The 15,313-nt window shown below is 47.6% G+C and overlaps 2 protein-coding genes across 7 annotated transcripts in view; both read left to right on the forward strand.

The window, feature by feature from the left end:
- Window positions 1-6,009: 6,009 nt before the first annotated feature.
- Window positions 6,010-10,015, forward strand: YRDC (yrdC N6-threonylcarbamoyltransferase domain containing). Its single transcript, XM_058195129.1, has 5 exons — window positions 6,010-6,364; window positions 6,435-6,549; window positions 6,662-6,781; window positions 7,890-8,032; window positions 9,153-10,015. The coding sequence occupies exons 1-5, from the start codon at window positions 6,051-6,053 to the stop codon at window positions 9,220-9,222; spliced, it is 762 nt and encodes a 253-aa protein (XP_058051112.1). The 5' UTR covers window positions 6,010-6,050; the 3' UTR covers window positions 9,223-10,015.
- Window positions 10,016-13,011: 2,996 nt separating this feature from the next.
- LOC131204184 (AFG2-interacting ribosome maturation factor-like) overlaps window positions 13,012-15,313 on the forward strand; it is a 41,620-nt gene continuing 39,318 nt past the window's right edge. For 2 of the 6 annotated variants that reach the window (XM_058195127.1, XM_058195126.1), the window contains exons 1-4: window positions 13,030-13,351; window positions 13,431-13,583; window positions 13,691-13,812; window positions 14,069-14,338. In XM_058195127.1, coding sequence (XP_058051110.1) covers window positions 13,080-13,351; window positions 13,431-13,583; window positions 13,691-13,812; window positions 14,069-14,109 — 588 coding nt within the window. In that variant the 5' untranslated portion in view covers window positions 13,030-13,079 and the 3' untranslated portion in view covers window positions 14,110-14,338. Of the gene's footprint in view, window positions 13,352-13,430; window positions 13,584-13,690; window positions 13,813-14,068; window positions 14,339-14,465; window positions 14,640-15,313 lie in introns of those variants that run through there. The other 4 variants (XM_058195125.1, XM_058195122.1, XM_058195123.1 and 1 more) reach the window with 4 other exon arrangements.

Raw genomic sequence — 15,313 nt, forward strand, 5'->3', positions numbered from 1 at the left:
GCACCATTCTGGAAGCAGGTACCTTCTGACAGAATGTGTGAATGGAGCCCACCTCCAGAATGGCGTGAGATGGCCTCAATTGGGCAGACTTTTGAAAGGAGATCTTCAGAAGAAGTAAGTGGAACAAAGCATGATGGGGGGTGTAAGTGTAAGAGACCCTGCTGGGTATAAGAGACCCTGCTGGGTGGCAAGCTGTGTGAGCTGGGGAGGACGGCAGTATGGGTCAGGAATTGCAACCAGGCCTCCCAACATAGAGCCAGTCTGTTTCGAAGTGTTCTGTTTGCACTGCAGCTTCCTAACCTGCATAGACATTTCCCATCAGAACAAAAGCTGGCCCTGGGACTCCCATTCTTTTGAGCACTTTCTATAGCTTGACAGATTCGACACAATGAGAGGCTTTTGTATAATTGACAAAAGACTTCGTGACTGTCTTTTGGGCATTCTTTGGCTTCCTCAATTATCCAGTGTTGTGATGCCCTTAGGATTGCAAGGTCTACCAAATTGGGAACTTTATCATCAAGCAGCGATGTTAACCTGGGTTAAAGAATGGATTTTATTGAGAAATACAAGATTATTGATTTTGGAAGGACATGATTTGCAACTAGGTTGGAACGCTTTCCTATGATATGGCAAAAATAGGATACATGGATATTTTCAGAGACATTGTGTAAGAAATGGCTTGTTAACAATATGGGAGAGAGTGAAAAAAAACCCATTACATGGAAATACCAATGTGGCTTTCAACAATAGAAGCATTGACACATCCGGATATGATTAACATGAACAATATTGTATATTACAAAGACATTTTAACTGAGAAGGGAGAGTTAAAACAGAAGCAAGACTTAGAAAAACAAGGGATTGAGACTGAATGGTACACAAGATTGCAAATACAATCAAGATATGATAAAGACTTGAAACGGGTGAAATGCTCCTGGTTCGGACCGGATCACCCGATCCGGTAGCGATGGCGGCTGGTGGTTCGGAGAACCGGTAGCAAAAATCCCTAGCCCTGCCCCCTGCTGAGCCACACCATCATCAGAGGGTTATTTTTTTTTACTTTTAAAAGCATTTTTTCTTCAGCTGAAAAAATACTTTAAAAGTAAAAAAAAAGCTTTTGATGACCGCGTGGCTCAGCTGGGATCATCAGAACCCTTTAAAAGTTTTTTTTAACAACCTCTTGGCTGAAGAGGTTGTTAAAAAAAAAGGTTTTAAAAGACTCCTTTGGCATCCCAGCTGAATTGCCTGATCACCAGAACCTTAAAAAACATGTTTTTTATAAGGTGTTCGGCCGAAGGGGTTGTTAAAACAATCGTTTTAAGAGGTTCTGGGCTGCGATCAGGCAACTTCAGCTGGGATCATCAGAGGAGCCTTCTAAAAGCTTTTCTTCCTCTGGCGATCCCAGCTGAGTTGCCTGATCATCACAGGCTTTTAAAATCATTTTTTACAACATCTTACAACAGCCCCCGCCCATGCTCACCCACTCGCCATGTCCCCACTTGCCTCATTGCTGCTCCTTTTGGGCTCGCTAAGCCTTGCTTTGCTTCGGCTGCTGCAATCAGTTGCATCAGCTAGCAACTGAATCTGCCTGCCTGCAATCTATCTCCTCGGTGAGCAACTGAATCTGCCTGCCTCCAATTGGGTAAGTAAATGGGGGGGGGAGCTTTAAAAATAGTTAATTGGGTTTTTTTAAGGAGGTTTTTTTTAGACAGCAATTTAAAGTTAAGGAAAACTTAAATTTAGCTGCTTTTATCTAAAACAGGAGTCTCCAACCTTAGTAACTTTAAGGTTTGTGGACTTAAACTCCCAGAGTTCCTCAGGCAGATTTCCTGGCTGAGGAACTCTGGGAGTTGAAGTCCACAAACCCTTAAAGTTACTAAGGTTGGAGCCTCCTGATCTAAAAAAATAAATATAATAAAATAAAATATTTGTGCAAGTTTCTGAGATTTAGTTTGTTTCTGTGGTGTTTCACTCTAACTACACAAACACACAAAATCTCACAAAGCTGTATGTGGCACTTTGTGTGTGTGTAAAGTGTGAAAGTTGATTTTTGAGCTTTTTGTGGCGCTGTGAGGTTCCTGCCTCTTGCAAGGGACATTTTGGGTGAAGTGCAGCTGCTTTTACATTGTGTGTGAGTCAGTTGTGTTGTGTTGTATGTGTGTAAAGTGTGAAAATTGGTTTTTGGTACCTCTTATTGTTTTGTATACTTTGTTTTTCATTTTTATTATTTATAATATAATATATAATATAATAACAAAGTTGGAAGGGACCTTGGAGGTCTTCTAGTCCAACCCCCTGCCGAGGCAGGAAACCCTACACCATTTCAGACAAATGGCTATCCAACATTTATTGTTATTGGCCACACCCAATCAGTCATCTGACCACCAAGCCACACCACCAATTAAGCCACACCCACAGAACTGGTAGGGAAAATTTTTAGATTTCACCCCTGCTTGAAACAATATGGTTTTAATCTGGGGGAATCAGAGTTGGATCAGATATTGATTGGAAAGGATTAAAAAATGATTAAAAAATTGTATAATTACTTATTGCAAGTTAGATTAGAAGATGAAGAAGTAAAAGAGACAATGATAACTTGGGCAAAAAAATTTGGTTATGCAATAGAATTAGAGAAATGGCAACAACTATGGGAATTATAAATTGACAATGGCAACGGCATATAAGGAAAACTTATATAAAATGTTTTATAGATGGCACATTCCACCAGAAAGGCTAGCAAAAACGTTTAAAGATAAATCAGCTAAATGTTGGAAAGGCTCGAATTTGCCGGGGTCATATTATCATATGTGGTTGACATGTATAGAAGCAAAAAAATATTGGTTTAGAATACAGACGTGGTTAAAGGAAATGCTACAAAAATCTATAGAATTAAAGCCAGAGATTTTGTTATTGGGTATTTTGCCAGAAAGATATAGCAAAGAAGAAATGTATTTAATTATTCACGTAATAACAGCAGCAAGAACTGTATTTACGCAAAATTGGAAGTTAGAGAGAATCCCATCATAAGGTGAAGTAATAAAAAAGATCTTAGACTGTGCGGAAATGAATAATTAACTTTAAGAATAAAAGATAAAGAGGAATCCGTGTATTACAAGACATGGAAAAGATTTTATGTATGGTTAGAAAAGAGACAGAAATAAAAGACAATAGATCAGGGGTGTCCAAACTACGGCCCGCGGGCCAACTGCGGCCCACGGGTCAGTTTTTATTGGCCCGCAGCAAATTCTCGGTGGACAGTGGGGTGCGGCCCCCGTCCTGGCCCCCAAGGAAGCCGCCGCTCGCCCGGTTGCAGATGCGGAGTGGCTCCGCTGAGGCGATCCCCGCCTACCCGGGGCTGCGGGCCGGCCATTCCGCCACTGGGCTGTAGGGGGCGCCCAGGACGCCCATGGCTCCAGCCCGGCCCACCAGACAGGAAGAGGCGGGCAGGCGGCGACGCCCATCGTCCCCACGCGGGGCTGCAGCCCCGGAAGCCAGGCAGGCGAGGCGCTCTGCTTCCCAGCCCCGCGCGGGATCCAATCCGGGCGCGGCGCTCTGCACGCTCAGGGGCGCTACTTGTCGCGGATGATGGTCTGCAGCCCCCGGATCTGGTCGTTCATGGGCAGGAGTTTGAGCTGGGCCGCCGCCGACCCGGCCAGTCGTGACGCCGCCGCCGCCGCCGACGTGGCCGTGGCCTCCTCGGCGCCCGTCGCCCGCACAGCAGCCGTTCCGCCAGCGCAGCAGCATCGGCTGCCGCCGGCGCTGCTGCTGCTGCTGTCCGGGCTCAGGCTGTCACCGCTGCCCGGCCGGGTCGGCGGCGCAGCTGCCGAGGCCCGCCGCCGCCGCCGGCATCCCGGCCTCTGCCCCGCCGGGCCCACCACGCCGGTCGCGGCAAGGCATCGCCTCCATGCGCTGCTGAAGCAGCGCCGCGCGCCCGCCACACGCTCCGCTTTACCTCAGCCGCGGGCCCGTGTGCCGCCCGTGACGCGCCGAGCTCGCCCGCCCCATTGGCCGCCGCGCCTGCCGCTCCGCGCCGCCACTCGGCGTTCGGAGGAGGGGCCGGTGCCCGCCCACTCTCGCCCCCTAGTTAGCCCCGTCCCTTTCTGGCCTGGGTGGGAGCCGCGTGGCACACCTGAGTGGCTGCGAGGAAGCGGTGCGGGCCTCGCCTGGGCCTCCCCAGAGTCCCTCCATTGGCTGCTGTGTCTCCCTCAGTGGGAAGAGAGTTCGCGACGGACGGCGGAAAATCCCCAGTAAATACATGCTGGTTGCCAAAAGCTTGACTTTTGATGTAACTGGGGATGCTGCGAAGGTCATAAATGCAAAGACTGGTGGTAAGTCACTTTTTTCAGTGCTGTTGTATTGGTCGCTAAATGAGTGGTTGCAAGCCGAGGATTACTGGTAGCCGCTGTCAGTATTTAGGTCTCTATGTATTTAGGTTTCTATGCCCATAGCCACATCCACTCAGTCACATGAGGAGTTAGCCACGCCCACCAGTCACATGACCACCAAGCCACACCCCAAAATAAGCCACGCCCACAGAACTGGTACAAAAAATTTTAGCCCCCCACCCCCACCCACCCCCCCGTGGCCCGGGCCTTTGCTTATTTTTCTGTATTTGGCCCTCACTCAAAAAACTTTGGACACCCCTGCAATAGATAAACAATGTTAATAAATGGAAAATAAATGAGAAAAACGGTTATGAAGAAATAGAAACCCAGATATCGCCAGAGTAAATGGAAAAGGGGGATGGGGGGCAAAGAAGTGTTGGAAGAAATATCCATCTGGGTTCAGTTCCAAGTGGGGACAAAGACACTGGAAATATGGAGACTGCTTGGAAAGATGGTTTAATGGTGGTCAGGATCACATGGCTTGAGTTCCTGAACAGAAAAGGGCTGAGATCCTGTGTGCTCCCTGGCTTTATGCTTTTTCTGAGCTTTGAACTTTCTGGGGCACAGGAAGAGTATCCTGATTGGCTATCAAGACTCCCAGGGGGTGGGAGTCTTAGCTAGGTTTGTAGGTTGTCTCTCAAGCTTGCCTGAGCCTTGCCATGTGATGAGTTTCTGTTCTATTGTGTTGCAAATGATGGTCCATTAACAAAGGTGGGGGGATTGAGTTTCTACCTCTGACCCATTGACAAAGGTTCGGGGAAATGAGTGAGCTAGGCTGAAGCCTTAATTGCCCATTGACAAAGGTGGGGGGTGGCAGGAAGTTGCAGGGAGCTGCTTTGTCTTTAAAGCATGTTTCTCCATTTCTCATCCAGGGAAATATATTCTGCCTTTTTTAATATTTTCTAAAATATTTCATTCTTCTAGGAGGGGGGTGGGTGCTAAATTCCTACAGAAGAGACGATTATAGATATAAATGTATGAAATGATGGATTGGGTAAAATAGAAAAGAAAGTATATATTATCAGAAGATTGGAGTTGTTTGGATACCAAACAAGGGAAATATCATACATCAAAGAAGAAAGAAAGAAGAGAGGAATAGAAGGTAAGATAGAGGAGGTGAAGGAGAAGGAGGGGAAGATAAGTTAGGGGATAGGAGTAGGAGAGAAGGTGGGAAAGGAGGGAAAGAGAAGAGTGGGGGGAGAGGAAAGGGAAGGAGGTATGAGGAAGGAGAGGAGGAGGAAGAAGGTAGGAAAAGAGAAGAACGGAGGGAAAGAAAGGGTAGAAGAGCAACTCCAAATGTAATTAAAAGGTTTTCTTTAGAGAGAATATGTATGATTATCTATGAATAAGAAAACGTACATCTATAATATGTGTATGAGAAAAGAAAAAATAAAAAACTTTTTATATAAAAAAAGGAGGGATTGCAAACTGATGTGCTGTAACAAAGCCGGCAAGCGAAGCAGTTGAACTTCTTGCTGTTCCCCGGTGAAAAATAGGAAATGAGTCACGAGGCAGCCTGAAGAGTCGAACTCGACGGCGCCTTTCTCCGGCTAGAGCAGCGCCTCTTCCAGGAAGGGGGAGGATGGCGGGGCGCCGCTCGGGCCGTGCCTCTCGGTGGCGGGGCGGGGCACCGGAAGTGCGTCATCGGCGCCGGAAGAGCCGCGGATGCCGGGCGGCTTGAGGCGGCGGGGGCTGTGGGCCATGCTGGCGGGCCCGGTGACGCGGGGGCCGCCGCTCTCTCCTTGCGCGGGCGCCGAGCGGCGCGTCTCCCTGGCCGAGGCCGCGGGCCAGGCGGCGCGGGCGCGGGCTGTGGCGGCTCTACGCGAGGGTGGGCTAGTGGCGGTGCCCACCGACACGGTCTACGGCGTGGCCTGCTTGGCGCAGAACTCCGCGGCCGTCGAGGCCCTGTACCGGCTGAAGGGGCGCCCCGCCGCTAAGCCGTTGGCCATCTGCCTGGGCGACGTCGAGCAGGTGCACAGGTACGCGGGCCGGGAGCGGCGGGGAGCGGCAGGGAGGGCGCCCCAGCCGCTGAGCCCTCTTCGCCCACAGGTACTGCCACGCGCCGGTGCCCGAGGAGCTGCTGCGTGATCTCCTGCCCGGTCCCGTGACGTTGGTGCTGCCGCGCTCGGACGCCCTCAACGCCGACCTGAACCCCTTCACGCCGGTGAGCGGCCGGCGGGCGGGCGGGCTGCGCTCCTGGGGCTGGGCGATTTCTCCCCCGGGGGTGGAGCGGCCGCCTCCCTTTAGCAGCGCGCTTCTCTCTCCCCCTCCTGCAGCTGGTGGGCGTCCGTGTCCCCAATCACCACTTCCTCAGGGAGCTGGCCAAGGCCTGTGACGGTCCTCTGGCTTTAACCAGCGCCAACGTCAGCGACAGGGCGAGCAGCCTCACCGTCACGGTAAGAAGGGCTCTGGGCCCCTCAGCATGTTTGGAGCTACTCCTGGGCCTTGAGGCCCTCAGGCGTTTATAGAAAAGTGCTTGCTTGTGAGAAGTTTGCTTGATGTGGTCTGGAACTCGCCAGCCTTATACCTTGTGGTTCTGGACTGAACCTAACTTTGCTCTGTACCTTCTTGTTCATTGATTGATTTAATGCAAACAAGAGCCAATGCAATAATCACAGTGTATAGCAATAATTAATACTGTGGGATTCGTTGTCTAGTTCGGAAATAAACAATCACCAGCCAAAACTTCCAAAAGAAAGCAATAGTAATGTTTGCAAAGCGGGTGGACCACACACACACAGGTACAGTGGACACACCCTAAATCATCAGTGCATTTGCCTTATATTCCCTGGTACCATTACAAATTTACCTCCCACCTCTTCTTCATTGGCTTAGCAATAATGTCACAACCTATCTAAAGTGTCTAAAATGAATACATTATCTCTGCCCCTGATTACATCTCCTGCTACACTAATTCTATCTCACCCTACCCTTATTTACGAATTTTCTTTATGGTCCTAGTTCCTAGGGGTTGTCTTTAGAGTAACTATCATATCAGTAAATTCTGGTTATGGCCAGTTTCTAACATAGCAGAGGCCTCTAATCCTAGCTCCTACGTACAGTTTTCAGACTTCAGCCTAGCTCATGAGATTAGAAACATATAACAATGTATTTTGTTCACAGGCCAACATGTTTTCTTACAATTCTGTAAAAACAATACAGCTCTGTTTCCCACAATGCAGTATTCTTGGCATAGGGATCTCTACAACATTCAAATCCCAAAGGACTTTCAAAAGAGCCATGTTTTTCTTTACTTGTTTGGGGCCAGGAGGAGCTATTCCAAAGGAGAGGTGCCCCATCCATTGCACATCTCAATAAATGGGGGTGTTTAGCAGACATTCTGTTTTTAGATTGGGCAGGCACAGTTTCAACCTTTTGCTTTGAACAGAATCCTGCCTGCCTTTCCCATGCTTCTGGCTGTCCATCCACCACCCTCAATAATATTTCCTGTGAAGTATATTAAGCAGGTTCTAGGAACTAATTTCTTATGTATCTTTTCTTCAGGAATTCCAGGAGCTTTGGCCTCATCTTTCACTGGTCATCGATGGGGGTCCAACGGGGGATGACTGTAGTCCTGAGTGTCGGCTAGGCTCAACTGTGGTTGATCTCTCCATCTCTGGAAAATACAAGGTTATTCGAGCAGGATGGTAAGCAACACATTAGTTTAGGGTTGTTAAGTAGCTTACAATTGCTTCTTATGAAGGAGAAGCATTTTTATGGTCCAAAAGAGTTGATGATGCAAAATACCGTATTTTTTGGATTATAAGACGGACCCGAGTAGAAGACACACCAAGATTTTGAAGAGGTAAACAAGAAAAAGACATTTTTGCCCTTCCTGGCCCCCAGGAGCATTCTGCAGGCCTCCCAAACCTTCTGTGTATCCCATTTTTGCAAAAATGGGATGCACAGAGGGTTTGGGAGGCCAAAAACGGACCCATTTTTCACAAAAATGGGGTGCGCAGAGTGTGGGTGGCCTGCAGATTGCTTCTGGAGGCTGGGGAGGGCAAAAATGCTAATTTTTGCAAGACTCATTTTTGGCCTCCCAAACCCTCCATGTGTCATGTTTTTGCCCTCCCCAGCCCCCAGGAGCACTCTGCAGACTTCCCAAACCCTCTGTGCATCCCATTTTTGCAAAAAATAGGACGAGCCGGGCAGGGTTTTGGGAGGCCAAAATAGAATAGAATAGCATTCTTTATTGGACACACAAGGAATTTGTCTCGGTGTACATAAAAGAAAAGATACATTTGTCAGGAATCATAAGATACAACACTTAATGATAGTCATAGGGAAACAGTCAATATAAATCTTAAGGATACCAGCAACAAGGTTACAGTCATACAGTCATAAGTGAAAGGAGATGGGTGGTAGGAATGATGAGAAGATTAATAGCAGTGCAGATTTAGTAAATAGTTTGACAGTGTTGAGGGAATTATTTGTTTAGCAGAGTGATGGCGTTTGGGGAAAAAACTGTTCTTGTGTCTAGTTGTTCTGGTGTGCGGTGCTCTATAGTGTCATTTTGAATGGCTGTGTTTGGTGTATAAGATGCACCAACATTTCCACCCTCTTGTGGGGGGCATCTACTGTACTCCGAAAAATACGGTAGATGCACTTAAGCAGGCTTCTCATTTCTCACATACCTTGTGGACTGGGGAAACCCAAGTTATTGTACTATACTGTGATAGTTCTCATTGCATTCCAGAATATTACAGCAGGAATCCCCCTCCTTCCCTGACTCTATTTTGTAATTATCTCTTCATTTTTTTCCAGTGCACTTACTCAAACTCTTGAAGTCCTGGCCTCCAAGTATGGATTGAGAGCTGAGGTGTCTGGAGATTGAAATATTGGACCTTGAGGGCACTGAAGAACTGTCAGGTTTTTTCCAGCCAAGAAAGCAAAATGTTTGTGTGACCATTATGATTTCAAAGAGACTCTCCCTTAGGTGACATCCTCGATGCTGTTGCAGCTTCAGAAATTGTCCAATTTGTGACTTTGAGGACTGTGGCCAAATGGCTGAATTTCCTTTAAGACTTCTTAAAGTCTTAAAGATTTCTGATTGCCTGAAGCATTTCTACATCTGGTTTGTCACACAGACTAACTTTTCCTACTCTGTCTAAAGAAGCAAGCTTATGTGAACTGAAATCAGATCCTGCAGCGGGATCATTTGAACATTTGGATATGAATAGTTCAGTTGAACACATTGAATAATGTGGGAGGGTTGAATACAGAGGACTAAATAAATGGGTGCAGCTATCTTTGTTGACCCCTTCTCATATCCTAACAGTAGGACCAAAGTCATTAAATGAAAACTGTATGCAATTTATGTGGCATTTCCCCCCCTATAAAAACAAGGTCTAATTAGGGTTGAACCTAATTATTGCATGGATAGGAGACCACCAAAAATCCCAAGGCAATAAAGTAGTTTGGAAAATCAGAAAAACACTTGGAGGGGGGAGTCAGTGACAGATTTTCTGCCAAGATAAGAATGTGGATAATTCAAAAAGACTTTAAAATTGGGATTGACTGTTAACCTTGAATGGCTTGTTACAGAAAAAACTAAGCTGCTGAATGAGAATAGTTTTCTCAAACCTCATAACAATTACTGCAGAATGAATAAATTTGTCTTAACTGGACGATAGGTTTTTGCAATGTCTTTATCCTCCAGGATGTGGATTATAGATAGATGCAAGTGCACACTATTCCATATGCTCTGAAAATAACATCTAAAATGGAAGTGAAGGCAGCGGTTCCTGAAGTCTGAAGTACAGCTTGCATTAACAGCCATTCTTTGTCCCTCTTCTGACCCTTTTTCTGCTGAACTGCTGCCTGAAATGAAACAGGTGATTTTATTTTATTGAAATAATAAGCAGAATTGGCATTCCTAATACTAGAATATAACAAACAGACAATCTTCTTTTGGAAGGAAAGAAGCCAGACTAAGTATATGTTTATAGTTTTGGGACTCTTAACTAGCAGTAACATATTAGTAAAAAACTTAGTGTAAAATAGAATTTAATATTGTGAGCTGCCTAGAGTTACCCTGGGGTAAGATGGGCAGCAAATAAATTTGACAGACAGATCTGGATGGGCAGCAAATAAATTTGATAGACAGATCTGGCTGAAGAATAAGGGAAGGCTGGGGAAACTTTCCAGTTTAGGATTTCCTGCAGAGTCCAAACTCTCTTTTGGGGTACAGAGGAAAATAAAAGATGCATCTTCCAGAAAAAGCAGTGATGTACCATGTCTTCAAGTCGGTCTTGAGTCATGTCAACTCTCTGAAGAAGCCCTTGTAGTTTTTTGGGTAACATTTTTCTGAAGTGGTTTGCTACTGCTTCCTTCTTTCTAGGGCTGAGAGACAGTGACTGGCTCAAAAACACCCAGCAGGTTTTGTGCTTAAGGTAGGAGTAGAACTCATGGTCTCCCATTTTCCACCTTGGTGCCTTAAAATCATACAAAACTAGCTCTGTCAACCATAATATTTAGTGTTTCCAAAACTGAAAGTTGGGAACATATTTGAGTGCAGGGATAAGGAAGAGCCTCAGGTGGGGCAAAACTTTGCCATTCACAACCCTTCAACATGATTGTTTTATCTTTGGGCTTCTTAATGCTCCCAGTTTTTCCCTTTGATGAGGTTTATTGGAGTCAATTGCTCCTTACTCAATGGTCAGCCAATTCAAGGTCTTGGCAGATAAGTCTGACTAATGAGGCAGGTACAGGTAGTCCTTGATTAACAACCACAGTTGAGACCAGACTTTAGTTGCTAAGTGATGCAATCATTAAGTGAGTCATCATGTGAATCCAGATTTTCCACTTGACTTTGCTTGTCAGAAGTTGGCTGGGAAGGTTGTAAATTGCAATCATCATATATGTGAGTGGTCATCTGCACAATGGGAGTGCAACAGTTGCAACTTCAAAGATAGGTGATAAGTCATTTTTTCCAAGGCCATTGTAACTTTGTTGTTGAATGGTCAAGTCAAAATTTGAAGAGTACACTACAAGAGTAATGGGGAACTTTAACTACCTTGACATCAACTGGGAAACAAACCACACCAGTGGGATATCAAACAAGTTCCTGATGAACTAGCAGAAAACTTTCTCCCAACAGGTAGAGATTTCAACAAACTTGGAGCTTGGGAAGATTTCCATGGATGGAAATTGTTAAGGGGAAAACAAGAAACTTGAGAAACTCTGAAAAATATAAAAGCTCAGTCTAGCATAGTACACTGAAAAAGAGGAAATGACAGAAGAAAGCAGCAAGATTACATAAAAAACTTTCTGATAAACTGAAAAGTATAAAAGTGGAAAGAAGGAAACATAACTAAAGCACAATACCAGCATATAGCCAGAATCTGCAAAGATAAAGTCAGGAAAGCTAAGACTCGGAATGAAAGAAGACTTGCAAATAACTTTTAAATAATTTTAAAAGTTTCTTTCAACATGTAGAAACAAAAAAGGAAATGATCAGTCCACTAATGAGAGAAGATGGCAAGGAGGTGACAGGGAGATAACAGAACTGCTTATTTCATTGTTTGCATGTGTCTTTACACAAAAGGAAAAAACAGTCCAACCTACTAAAAGTGTAAAAGATAGATTAGGAATACAAGTCAATAATAGATTCTTTAAAATTGTAGGACATTATTCACTGTAAATGAGTTCAAAAAGTCAGTGCTTTAGAACAGCTGCTCCCAACCTTTTGGGCACCAGGGACCAGTTCCATGGAGAGAGGTTTTTCTGCTGAGCGGAAGAGGCGTGGTTTCATGTGCTGCCTGCATCCTGTGGATGGGACTTGGCTTTGTTTGCGCAGCCCGATTTCCAGCATGCTGCAGAGCAGACTGATGTGGGTCCATGGACTAGGGATTGGGTCAAGATGCAAAAGGATCTTGACAAACCTGAATACTGGGCCCTATCCAAAAAAATGCAATTAACTGCTGAGAAAACTAATTAGGCAACAAAAACCAAAATCGGGGGTTTAGAATATCTGGCTAAACAGCAGGATTCAGGAGTCCTAGCCAGCAGTGTCCTGCAGCTACCAAATAAGCCACTGCAGTACATGTGAAGTATACTGCAGCTTTCTACTGCTTTGTTAGACCACATCTGGAATTCTGCATCCAGAGTTCCATAAAACAAGGCACACCTATGCATTTATGGAAAGGCTACTGTAATTTCCCCCAACATTACAATTAATGTAACAAGCACATGTACATTATGATACCAAAAACATAATCTTGGTGCCACTTTGTGGATTTGAGCATTTTTCTGAGGCAAAGATAAGATGAAAAATCAGCTTGTTTTGAGGAATTATGAATGTTCAAGGTCAGATTGCTTCTGTTTCACCCAAACTAACTTTCAGGATGCCACAATTCATGAAGGTGTCGCTCAGGAGAAGTTGCAACAAGACAGCTTGTTCCTAGGCAAGGTGCAGGCTTACGACCTCCTGTTCCTTTAGTAACAGAATAATCGTCGGTTACAGTTGAAGGTTTTTTTACACTTAGGCAAAAACAAACAAACAACCCAGCTGTAGTAGAGGTTGAAACAGGGTGAAACTGGGCTTAATGCCAGTGGCTGTGATCCTGGCGTCCTATTGGACAATCCCTTAAATAGGAGCCAATAGTCAGCGGCGACAGCTCAAGGAATCGGGCCGCCCGCCAATGGCAGCGGGGCAGGGGCCGGGCCGGGCCGGGCCGGCGGGTGGCGGCGATGATGGCGGAGGAAGCGGGGCGGCTGCGGGGCGGCCTCCGGTCGGGGCTGCGCGTCCTCCGTGAGCAGCACCGGGGCTGGCGGGACACTCTGGCCGCCTGCTTGCCGCTGCTGCGGGCCCTGGGCAACGTGGGCCGGCAGGCGGAGGCGGCGCGGAGGGTGTCCTTCGAGGAGACGCCGCTGCGGGCCTTGGCGGGGCTGCCGGAGCGGCTGCGGCTGAAGCAGCGGGCGGCCATGGAGGCCCTGCTGGAGGAGCTGCGCCGGGAGAAGCTGTAAGGGCGGCCCCGCTCCCTCCCTCCCCGTTTCCCCGCTGCTGGGCCGCCGCCTCCCTCCTCTCCCTTCTCTCGGCAGGCCGGCGCTGCGGGAGGCTCGGGATGCCGTCGGCGCGTGCCTGGTGCCGCTGCTGGCGCTCGGGGGGCCCGACCCGCAGCCCCGCGCGCCCTCCCCGGCCTGGGCCGACTTGGCGGCAGGGCTGCTGGACGCGGAGGCGCTCTACCACGCCGTGTATCCTTCGCTGCGGCTCCCTCCTCCTCCTCCTCCTCCTGCGGGCGGGCGGGCGGGCGGGCGAGGCGGGGCTGCCGGCCGAGGCCTCCTTAACTGAGCTGCCGCAGGTACTTGGAAGCGCGGCTGCTGCTGCTCTCGCTGAGCTACCGGGACGTGGCGGGGCTGCAGGCGGCCCCCGAGGCCTGGGAGCGGATAATGCAACACGGGCAGCGAGGAGACCGCGTGGAAGGTAACCGCCCGACGGAGGCCTCGCACCGGCCTTGGGCGCCTGGCAGGAGGGCGGCGGGTGGGGTGGGGTCTTGGGGGCCCAGGGACGCTCCTGGCTCCCTTCAGGCGCAGCCCGACCGACCCAGCTTGGTTCTGGCGAGGAAGGAAGGAAGGAAGGAAGCTGCGCCTCGGAGCTCCTGGAGGAAGAAGCCAGGCGTGAACCGGGGAGCTGTGTTGGCAGATGTTCCACCCAAACCGTTTTTTCTTCCCTTGCCCAGAAACGTTGCTGAAAGCCGCCTTCTTCCTGGAGGACAGGTGAGAGCGGGAAGCGGCCGCTTCGCTCACCGCCAGTGAAGGATCCCCCGGGAAGAGCTCCGGGCCGACCCTGCTCTTCCAAGGCCCCGGGACTTGGCGCCTGCCCTGGGGGCTGAGCCCCACTTGCAGGATTGTGTGACTCTTCCCCAACCTGGAGCTCACTTCTTGAAGGCATCTCACATAAAAAGGATTTCCTGCCCTTAAGGGGTCCACTTTCTCTTTTAGAAGAGCAGGTAGGGCGGCGCCTGTTTCTATGGCCTGGTTTTGCCAAAAGGAGAACTAGAGATGGGCTGGGGGGTCTTCCAGGAATTTTGTGGCTAGGAGGAATCAATCGTTGGTGGCTCGTTCTTTACTACTCAGGGTGGAGACCTGCTTCTGTAGCGGAGAAGAAATAGTTGCCATTTCCGATGCCTTGCAGAGATGCAGCTGGGCTCATGGGCTTGGCCTACTTTACGGTGACGCTCCAGGCAGAATCGGCTCTTCTCATTTGAACAGCATTTTAGGGCTAAACATAAAAATAAAACTTTCACTTTACTGCGCTTGGTCCCTTTCTTCAAACGCCTCCTTCAGCATTAACGTGTAGACAATACAGTGCTCTGTAGGACAGCCGCCCCCAACCGTTCTGCTTTGGCGGACCGGCGACGGGGTGGTGATGAGAGGGGATGGATTAGCCCATGATGCTTGTGCAAACGCAGCTTCGCAAGCTCACCTGTCCACTAGTGTTGCCTGGTTTGCACCTCGTCACGAACAGGAGGTTTGGGACTCCTCCTCAAGGACATTCAGGTTTTCTGAATCAATTTTTATTGATTTTTTTTTCTCCACAACCCCCAGCCTCCCCATATTTTATGAACAGGGTATTGGCCATATTATATCTTATACTGCTTAACATATCCAAATACATTTTACTTAGTTACAATTTCTGCCAAAATGTTCTTTTTCCATATTTTTAATCATATCTTAATATTTCTATGCTTGTTATTATATAAACCACATCTTCTTTCGCCCTCAAGTTCTAATTTCTCCATTTTTACTAATATATATATTCTCTTTTATTATTTTTTAGATAATTCAGTTTTTATCCTGATAGGTTCAAACATGTTTGGGGTAGCCTTTCTTCCATTTCATCTTTTTTGTTTTACAGCAATCTTTCTTCTCTTTCTCTTTCCTCTCCCTCCCTTCTTTTATCTTTCCTACTTTCTTCCCTCCTC

The sequence above is a fragment of the Ahaetulla prasina genome, chromosome 10 (assembly GCF_028640845.1).
Source record: "Ahaetulla prasina isolate Xishuangbanna chromosome 10, ASM2864084v1, whole genome shotgun sequence".
Classification (NCBI taxonomy): Eukaryota; Metazoa; Chordata; class Lepidosauria; order Squamata; family Colubridae; genus Ahaetulla; species Ahaetulla prasina.

Bases quoted from the DNA above. Each gene is read 5' to 3' on its own strand.
- YRDC (XM_058195129.1), top strand. From the start codon at position 6,051: ATGCCGGGCGGCTTGAGGCGGCGGGGGCTGTGGGCCATGCTGGCGGGC. The intron at 6,550-6,661 runs GTGAGCGGCCGG...CCCCTCCTGCAG, and splicing joins ACCTGAACCCCTTCACGCCG to CTGGTGGGCGTCCGTGTCCC. The intron at 8,033-9,152 runs GTAAGCAACACA...ATTTTTTTCCAG, and splicing joins AAGGTTATTCGAGCAGGATG to TGCACTTACTCAAACTCTTG.